The 10,549-nt window shown below is 32.3% G+C and overlaps 1 protein-coding gene across 1 annotated transcript; it reads right to left on the minus strand.

Annotated features, from left to right (window-relative positions):
• Nucleotides 1-3,349: 3,349 nt before the first annotated feature.
• LOC125850077 (la protein 1) lies at nucleotides 3,350-9,667 on the minus strand. Its single transcript, XM_049529987.1, has 10 exons — nucleotides 9,541-9,667; nucleotides 9,368-9,446; nucleotides 8,287-8,436; nucleotides 8,055-8,197; nucleotides 7,526-7,674; nucleotides 5,521-5,622; nucleotides 5,004-5,424; nucleotides 4,283-4,430; nucleotides 3,988-4,069; nucleotides 3,350-3,580 (listed from the first exon to the last, which is right to left on the minus strand). Exons 1-10 carry the CDS (start codon nucleotides 9,586-9,588, stop codon nucleotides 3,487-3,489), a joined length of 1,416 nt encoding a protein of 471 aa, XP_049385944.1. The 5' UTR covers nucleotides 9,589-9,667; the 3' UTR covers nucleotides 3,350-3,486.
• Between the last annotated feature and the right edge of the window lie 882 nt (nucleotides 9,668-10,549).

Genomic DNA, 10,549 nt, shown 5'->3' on the forward strand with positions numbered 1-10,549 from the left:
TGGCGCTTTGTTAAATTTAATAATCAGTATAAAAAGATTAGGGAAAGAGAGTCAAAATTTAATAATCCATGACTAAATCGAATTAAAACCGATAACAATCAAACTTATTCAAGATGTTTGTTGATCGTGCTATGGATAAATATTAGGAGTATATACTATAAGATAACATAAAAAAGACAATTACTTCGCTAAATTTGATTCATACAAGTTTCTTTCACAGATCAAACGTTATCTGGAGAGGATTTGTTGCAGAATTATTATAGAAATATCATTAAAGGAAGAAATTTAGTAATAGATATAAGGAGAAATTAAAACAAACAATTTTCAGTAATAATGCAAGGCTAACACTACATATATAACTTTAGCAAATTAACCACAAAAAAAAACAATATGGGACTCCATAAATCACTCTTTTAACACTTTGTTTGGATGGTTGTTACAAATTGTTATTATATTTTTCTCATCGTTACATAATGTCAAATATCAAAATCAATGTTACATAAAATAAGTCTTTTCGTTGTTACCTAACAATGGATTTAAACTATAAAATGAGTATTTTCGTTGTTACTTAACAATAGATTTAAACTATAAAATAAGTCTTTTCGTTATTACCTAACAATGAATTTAAACTATACGAAACAACAAAATTTAAGTAACAATCAAAATAAATATTATATTTATAACAACCATCCAAACTGTAATATTCTAAACTTGGGTTTTCAAGTAAAGCTCTCTAACAATTTTAAAAAACAACACAAATATTTCTCCATTTCTTAATTATTATTTTTGAGATATTACATAATTTAAGCCTAGTAAAATCTGAAGGAATTGATTTTACTAGATAAAATTTGTTGTAGATCCAATTCAACCATGTCGGATCTCCTTGGTCATGTATTTCTTCTTGAAGGAGGGTTACTGAGCACACAACAGTCAGATCTCCTTGGTCATGTATTTTTTCTTGAAAGAGGGTTACTGAGCACACAACAGACAAGGTTTATTATTTATTTCACCATGCTATTTTTGACGAAGTTTATTCATCTAGGATCAATACATATGATGTAGAGGATTCCACACACTATTTTTTAATGTCAAATCCCTCCATCATTCAAGCAAACAACGAAGAGGAGGCAAGAAACCATCCTCTTTGCAAAGGGCATCTATAACATGTTTTACATATTACATAAGCCCAAATTCTTATACAGAGAAACTGCGGTCGAAGATGAATCTAATACATCAAATCAATATAAAGTTTTATGACATTGTTAAACTCAAACCAAAAACATAAGAAAGCCATAAAAAAGAATATGAATAATATAAAGTGATGATGAAGTGAAGGAGGCAGAGAGGATAATTTATATGAGAAATATAAACGGATGGAGGAGCTAGGGTTGCTTACATATCTGATTCTTGTGAAATGACACTTTTGTACATTCTAGAATATTCTTTTCTAATATAGGAGTAGTTGCTTTAGCTTTCCCAAAATTGCATAAACACACCTATACTTGCGTAATATGACAGTTTTGTTTTGACAAAAATGTACAAAAAGCAAATGTTGTTTACTAGTTACCACTCCCTCCGTCCCTATTTACTTGTCCATATTTCCTCTTTTAGATGTTCCTATTTACTTGTCCGTTTTGACAAATCAAGAAAGGACAATTTTTTTTTCCTATTATACCCTCATTTAAACTTCTTAAAAATTTAAACTTACCCCAACATTGATTAGTTATCTTGAATAAATTTATTTTGGAATCATAATTAATAAGGGCAAAATTGTAACTTCACTATGCTAATCATTGTTGCCTTAATATGTGTGCCATTTCTAAAGTGGACAACTAAATAGGGACGGAGGGAGTACTACTCGGTTCATATTTATGTATATCATTCTTATTAAATATAAATGTCTCTTAATATTTATCATTTCATAAAATCAATGCATAAAATACATGTTCATTAGTCATATTAGTTAATCAAAGTAAATTAATTAATGTTCATTTATTGAAAAATTTAAACTCAAGAATATACTAAATAAGGATACAACGGTAAACTTACTTAATTTCTTAAGAGGCGTGAAACCTAAAATGATAAGTTGATAACAAATAAATAGGAGTGGAGGGAGTATAAAAGGATTGTTTCTTTTTAAACAAATTTAATTAGAGATGTATATTATTAAATTAATCATATCATTAATGATTTGAAACTCTAAATTTGATTACTATTTTCTCTATTTTAAAATACTTGTCATAATTTTTTTTAAGAATCAAATGATATGAATATTGATCGACATTTTGGGGTTGGAGGTCTAATAGTAGTCACATCAAGTCCTCCCCCTCTTACTCAGAATAGCTAGCGAGAGGAATACAATTGATTATCTATGAAAGAAGACTTTTAAGAATGAGAAAAATATTATCTTCAGGATAGAGAGGTGCACATTTTTAAATCATATTGATATATGAAAAATTATAATTTATATTAATATTCATCATATAATTTTTAAATAGCTAAATTTCAATGGTAAAATATCGAACTAATCTATATTTTGATCCTAGGCAGTACTTGTCTAATTTAAGTACTGCCCAACATGCAACAACTGAAAAGAAAAAAAAAGTACTGCCCAACAGATTCTCCCAACTGTTCTCATTTATTCTCCCCTTTTGGTATATGTCTTGAATAAAAAATTTCAATGGAAATATTTTGTTTTCTCTTTTAAATTTCATAACGATGACTATGAGTAAATTTATTTTAGTTCTTTAATTTTAAAATACAAAAAATATTTCCAAAACTAAAGTCATATTATATGGGTATTTAATATCACTAAACCTATATTTTAAAAAAGTGAAAAAAAAGGGTTACAAAATCTATAATTAAAATGAAGTCAGTTAATTCTACAAAGCAATTTAATTTGTCACTTTTCAATCAAAACCAAACACAAGTGTTACCTTCACATTTCAATTTTCAAGAGTTAATTTAACTATTTATGGAAGGTAAATTAAATTGGACTAATTTAATATTCTAATATTTAGGTTTAAATATTCTTAAACTATCCGAAAAATATTATAAATGGTAGTACTTCTCATATGAATGTGGTTAAGAGACTACATATCTTTTGGTCAAAATTTATTAGTTCAACTCTCTAAACACATAACTCTTAAATATTAATCTAGTGATGCTACAAGTATAAAAAAAATATCTTTGCAGATTGATTTTCTTCTATTTAAGTGATTATAGTGAACCCATTCCTCTAAATGCCCTAATATAGAACCCAACCAAAAAAAGGATGGAGACACATTTAACAATGTTAGAAGTAAATATATCACTTTTGACCAAGGAACGTTGAAAATGTAAAACATAACTATTTTATGATATTGTGACATAAATTAAGGCACAAAATTGCAACACATTACGATGATGGAAGTATATCATCGTAGTAATGTGGAACAAGATAAGTTGAGAGAATTCAATCGTAAATGGTACAAAAGATAGAATTCCTCATGACCTAGTTTTCTGGAATTTGTTTGGGCGTCCACCAAAATCGTTTCCCCTTCCACGCGAATGCTTTCCACCTCTGTTGAACCTTCCTCCCCTATGTTCATGAACAACAACAATAGTATCAAGCAAGGGATAACAAGTTCTCAGTTGTGGCTTTACATCACTCATTCAAGTGGGTAATCTCTCATCAGAATAGAATTATCTCAACATTCATTGATGCATGCACTTTCATCTTTTCATTTTAGTTTTGTGGGTACTTGAGCTTGACGATACAAAGAGTTTATTTTATCAAGCACCAACACACTGGACCTAACAACCTAATATGCTTTGAACGAACCCACAAACTACAACAGCGACCACGTAAATACTACCAAGTAACATGTTCATGTATCTATGGTTATCTTGTTTCAAGAACTTACCCATTAGTGGGATCATATAACCTAACATGTTTTTTTTTGAGAAAGAATGCAGCAGAATAATCTTATGACAGCTAAGGCTTACCTTCCCCTATTCCCTTTAAAGTCACGGCGTTTTTCCTGCTGGCTATTACGGAACATAGTCCAGTATTCCCTCTCAGCATCACCTGATTAAAAAGTAACACACAAGTAACTATCTTGTTATAGAGGCGATTCACACACAAAAGGATAAGATATAAATAATGAAAATGAAATAAATTAAAGAAAGTAAACTGTGCTAATTGAAGTGCGGAGTCAAAAACAAAGGTTTATTTGCACAAATAAACATTGGCCGATTGATAATATTAATGCAATTCTAGATATAGAATAAAAGCACCCACCAGTAACAGGGTCCAAGGCAGCAATGAAATTTTTCACTGCCAAACCACCTTCCTCAGCAAGTACACCAGCAGCACGTGCTTTCTGTGCAGCCCCTTCACTTTCAAACCTTATATATCCTGATTCTGCTCCAATCGCGAAATCGATGAACTGCACAAGAAAACCCATGAAACTACAAATGTCACACTATGCTTTCCTGATGCATTTACAGTTTTATTTGACCTAGATATCCTGATCTTAAACAACTTCCAGGAAAAACAACCATTATGGAAATGTGGACAGAAAACAGAAAAATATGGTATCATGTCTATAATACACAAGTATTCTCTAACTTCTTTGAGAAAGGTATTTGTGTCCTTAATACACAAATATGCAACTAAAATAAATTTTATACAGTTTCATTAATTTAGTATGAAATCCCAGCAAACTGCCCAAGTAAATTAATAGATTTGGATTGCTAATACTTCTGTTCCACAATTGCAACTGATTTAATAGGCACAAAGAGAGTTTATCCAAGCAGGAAGAAAACAACAACATTCATTTTGCTAATCCAACAGAAGGATAAAAAAGAAACAGCAATAAATAATATGAAGAAATTACCCTAAGAACAACATATTTATAAAGCAAAATGATTTATCAAAGGAAAAACATATATAGAACAAAATAATGCATATATAATTAGAATGAAGAAGAATCAAATGAATAATTAAGGAGAAATATTACCTTCACAGTACCAAATTTTTGGAATACGCTCTTCAAGTCTTCACGCATAACGATATCTTTGTTATCCTTGCAAGCAGCAATGGATAATTTTTCTTCAGCTGGAGCTTGCTCATCATCTTCAGTTGGACTGTCCATGGATTTCTCGGCAACTTCAGGATTCTGAACATCAGTCTCCCCATTTCCATCCTCTGCATCTTTTTTATCACCCTTCTCAACATTTTCATCATTGTCTCCATCTTTAATACCTTCTGGTACCTTCTCATCTGTCATTTCAACATTGTCTTTTGTTGTATCTTTGTTGCCTCCTGTTTCAGGAGCACTTGCGCTTTCAGTAGCCAGTTCATGATTACCATTCTGTTCTGTAGAGCTTTTAGCAGAGATTCTCTTCAACTTAAATGCAATGATCAAGCCCTTTGGATAGCTGCCACCATCACATCTATTGAGTTAACCACATGCCTAGCATGCTAATAGAATTCCAAATTATTAAAGGACTACTTAACAGAAGTATTATACTCACTCTAGCTCCGAATTCGAATTATTTTTACTATTTGGACCACTACGAGGATGGTTTTGCTCAACTTCTTTCTCTTCAATGGCTCTTTCAACATCAAAATCTTTCCTGAATAACCACAGATCAGCAGTATCTATGAGGAATCATTAAAAGGAATTCATTGCAACAACTACAGCTTAAAACAATGAAAACTTATAGTTCAAAGCAGTGGCCATCAAAATGAGACATCATCCCACTGGAATCAAGTAATGGTCATGATCTACGATTGTTAAATAAAAACAGATCTTATTTACTTACTTAAAAGTGAGCTACCAGGTTACATAGCCAAAGTTTGGACATGTTAAATCGAAAGAGCACATTTTACCACTTATGAACCCCCTAGGACAGCAATGCCCAGACAAATAGAAAATAAGATCCCGCCTCTAGGGTTTAGCTCAAATTGCAAAGATTGAGGGACTTATAACTTAATTCACAAGTTTGAGCAGTGTGCCAAGTGAACAAAGTCTGGTAATTAGGTGGGGAAGGATGAAGGGCGGGCTCATTATCCCGATTTTCAGAGGCTGCAGTTGATCATAAGGGTAGACTGCAGATTGATTTCTTGATCAAAAGAAACTAGAATATAAGATCCATAGTTCCCCAGAACAAACATTAATAGATTATACACCATAGATTACTAAGTCCTAGTGACGTCAATGACTCCCCATCAATGCACACAGGAGGCCAAAATAAATAATATCCCATCCCCCCACCGCAAATTCCATTGAACGAGTGTTGGATTTGTTAAAACAAGACATTATGAGTTTGAGAAACAAATACATGTATTGAAAATAATGGTTGGAAGATGTAAACAAAGTACAAAAAATGTGTAGTGCTATGTATTAATATATTCAATTTTATTTGATTGGACTTTTCCACCTACTCTGTTCCCTTACTCTTGTTATTATTATTATGCTAGTATTATCTTATTCTTCAATTCAATTATGATTGTTGTTCCTTTTACGTGGTAATGTCTATATTATTAATGTCGGTACTTTTCTTTCTTCAATATTTTCCTTATAGCTTTTGACTCTTGCATTTCTTTCAAACATGTTCTGAGAAACAACTTACTTGAGCAAGGCTCTATTAGAAACAACCTCTACCCCACAAAGGTAGGGTAGGTTTTGTGTACACCCCACCCTCCCCAGACCTCACATGTGAGAATATACGGGGTATGTTATTGCTGTTGCTTGGACCTTTCCAACTACCGAAACCAGTAACATTTTGAGAAATGGAAAGGGTGAAACAAAATGCAACAGGTGGAGCATGTAAAATAGGTGCAGCAGTCCTTTAGTACATATGGTTCAACATTGCAAAAGGAAGCCTAGCCAACCAAGCAAAACTATAGATTATACAAGAGCAAAAAAGCCCCCACATAGTGAGTCTTTAAGAAAAGCAGCATCAGCTCCTCTCCCCTACTCCTCATAGCCAAAATTATGTTTTCGTTTCAAAGATAGACAAATCATTGAAGGCAGAAATCCACCAATGTATGATAAGTGTTTGTAATGTTAGTTGTTCATACAGATGATATGCCACTAGAAGTTGTCAACTCTAAAATAACGTCCAAACCAAAATGCCCCCTATTGTCATAGAATTGAAGGAAGTAACACCACAGAAAAACACCACTGTACTCTTAAATTACTATGGTTTCAGCCAATGTATAACAAGCTTTGTGTCGCTTGCAAAACCAGAGGATGAGGAAGACATAGAAGAAAATTTGGAAGACTATCCCTCGTTGCATTATATAAACTAATTGGTTGGAAAGGAACCACAGATGTTTCAAAGTAAAAGAACGTAGTATATAACTTGAGAAAAGATGTATTGCCTTCAAATTTTGGCGCAATACTGGATTTCATGGGATCATTACAGATATAATAGGATCACAGCCCAGCTTTTCTAGGATAGTAGAGATAAGTGTTGTTCTTGGTGTTTTATCTTCATTAGTAAAATTAACTTACTAATCAAAAAAACTTACTTTGGTTTCAGTTCTAATTCAACTCCTCCATAAACCAAGTTTTGCTTCACAATGTTAACCGCATCTTCCTCATTGGAGAACTCAACAAGAGCAGTGCCACAAAACACCCTTTTATCAGCTACATGACGAGGCAGTCTCACACTGTTAACCTAAAGAAGCAGCAAACAAAAATCATTGATTGGCAGCACACATTTTACCATGTTGGCTAATCTTTTTTTCATGCAGTACCATTTTGGAATATCAATGCAAGTAATGCAAACTTCACAACGGTCAGGCAGAATTAAGGATATATCTCAAACAATACTATATAAAATGTACTGGAACACCAAAACAATTTCCATAGCTGCTCATCAGGCAGAGAGTGGAGAAAATGTTTCTTTACAAGGAATAACCCCACACAATCTCTCTTTTCTCCTTTTTAACCAATAGTTATCAGTCTTACAAATAGAACAAAGATACCAAATTTCATCACAAGTAAGGCAAGAATAACACTTGCAAAGTAAGGCAAGAGCAAAGTTACAGATATTACCTTGCCATGCTGACCAAAGAAAGACTCCACGTCTTCCAGCTTGACACTGTATTCCAAAGGGGATGCAGCAATCGTCCTTACATCAATTTGCTCAATAACCTCCTCAGGCTTTGCAAGCTCACTGACTCTACCAACTTTCTTCCCTATAATAAAAACCAAGTACAATCAGCCAATTTACTAAGTGATCAGAGAGAACAACACATTAATTAGCAAAATCAAACAAGGAACCTACCATCTTCCGAAATTTTAAGAAAAGAAGAAGCTTTTAAAGCTTCAGCAACAGCTTGTACGGTATCATCTGATATATCTTCTGGCTTTGCCACCCCCAAATCCAAGTGAGACCTCATCCGTGAAAATGAACATATCAAAGCTAAACTTACCACTATAAAGATGTAGTTAAGTGCAACAATACATTTTATCCACACAAACATATAACAAAACAATCCCTAGTATCCATTTGGATCCGTTTCACTCCAGTACCCAGTATGATGACGATTCTTTGAAAATTGGCTGGTTTTATTTTGCTAGTCTACTTACTACAGCTCTCCTCCAATATCTGGTTTGGCACCAACAGAGTTATTCAGAAATACATACAATACCATATTTTAGGTGAGTTCAAAAAACGTACAAATCCTTTTGATGTTGTGCATATACTTACTGGATTTCAAAAGACTTGCACAACTTACTGATCACATTATCAACAACATTCTTCCAATACCTCAATGATTCTACCTATACTTTTTAAAACTCTCTTAGTTTCAATTTGTTTGTCTTAGTTACTATCTGGACATGGACAGTGAAGGGATATTTTCTTTAATGGAACTTTTTCAAATACTTCTAAATATTTTAATTGTTAATCATTGTGACTTATAATACTTTTTATGTACCAACATTTGTTAGTTTGACCCTCAAAACTCCTAATCAAGCCAAAAAAATCGAAACGAAGGGAATAATTTTTAAGGTTAAAGACTTCATCTTTAGCAGAAATGTCAAATAAGTCGAAGCTAAACTTACCACTATAAGTCCTTTGATTAAGTCCTAAGTACATTCTAGTGACAAAACCATACAATTCCATAGTTGGTTGAGCTTATAAACATACAAGTTCCTGTGCATATACTTCCTCTCAACAAACAACTTATTCACAATATCAACAACATTCTTCCAAGACCTCAATAACTCTATTAAGTCTTTTTCATCATTTGTTTTGGTTAAAAATTCAATCGTTAGTACAAATGGCAAACAAAATCAACATGGACCCAAAAATAATTGAGTAAACAATCAGATAGAGAGTACATAAGGTTAAAAAAGGATACACCCATCTTCGCTTTCTTCCACAGTTTTCCTGAGAAACCCATCTTTTGGGAGATTACTATCACTGAAGTAAAACTCAACCTTCATGATAAATTGGTTGGAAAAAGATAATCAGATGACAATAGAAGATACAGTGAGATTGAAAGCAAACCATATAAAACCCAGAAATACTAACCTGACGAATGACCTTCTTGACAGTTTCTTCGTTCAAAGTTTTAGCCATTGTTGTGATGGTACAACAGAGGAGAGAAAACAAGCGTCTAGGGTTTAGGGTTTTGAAGCAACGTTAGTAGGGACAATTTTGCGTTGATTTGAAGTTTTAAAGGTTAATTGGGTCGGGTCGGGTCCAAGCCACTCGGTCCATCAAGAATTATAGACAAAGCAAAGTATTTTCTAAAGATATATAAGAGATGAGAGTATTGAGATTTTTTTGACTTTTTTCTATGTGAGTTTTTTATGCTTTTATTTATAGTGTTTATCGAGATATATAAAATCATATATATATATAAAAAAAAAGAACCTTAAGTTAGCCTACGTGGCGCCACCACAGATCAGAATTTTCTTTTAATTTATTTATTTTCAAAAATAGTCTTCCCCTTTCATGAAAAGTTGTGACATTTAATGAAGAGTTGCGATTTTTATGAAAAGTTGTGACTTTTACAAAAAGTTGCGACTTTAATGAAAAGTTGCGACTTTTATGAAAAGTTGTGACTTTTATGAAAGGTTATGACCTTTCCGAAGGGTTGCAACTTTTCCAAATAGTTGTAGTCTTTCCGATAAGGCACAATAAACATTTGTTCACACTATCATTTGTTGTTTATAAATAGAGGGAATTCCTCTCATTTTAAAACAACGAAAATTGTGAACCTCTTCTTCTTCTTCACAATTAAATATTTATGTATATGTATTTTGCTCATGTTGAGTGGCTCACTCACATCATTGCTTATGTTACAGATCCTGGTATGTATTTTTACACTCATTAATTTATGCTTATATTATTAAGGATAAATGATAAGATGTAATAATTTTCATTTTCCTTTACATTATTAATATGTGTTGCTACGTAATCTTGTATGTAAGATAATATAGTGTTTTAATTTTAATAACTGATAGATTTTAAGTATTATTTTATAAATTTCGTGATATTAAATTCTCGTGTGAAGTACAGGTAATTTTACTAGTAT

The sequence above is a fragment of the Solanum stenotomum genome, unplaced genomic scaffold (genome assembly GCF_019186545.1).
Source record: "Solanum stenotomum isolate F172 unplaced genomic scaffold, ASM1918654v1 scaffold1348, whole genome shotgun sequence".
In the NCBI taxonomy this organism is placed as follows: Eukaryota; Viridiplantae; Streptophyta; class Magnoliopsida; order Solanales; family Solanaceae; genus Solanum; species Solanum stenotomum.

Coding starts and splice junctions, on each gene's coding strand:
- LOC125850077 (XM_049529987.1), bottom strand. CDS start 9,588: ATGGCTAAAACTTTGAACGAAGAAACTGTCAAGAAGGTCATTCGTCAG. Junction 9,447..9,540: donor TCAAGAAGGTCATTCGTCAG/GTTAGTATTTCT, acceptor TTTATCATGAAG/GTTGAGTTTTACTTCAGTGA. Junction 8,437..9,367: donor GGAAGAAAGCGAAGATGGGT/GTATCCTTTTTT, acceptor ACATCTTTATAG/TGGTAAGTTTAGCTTTGATA.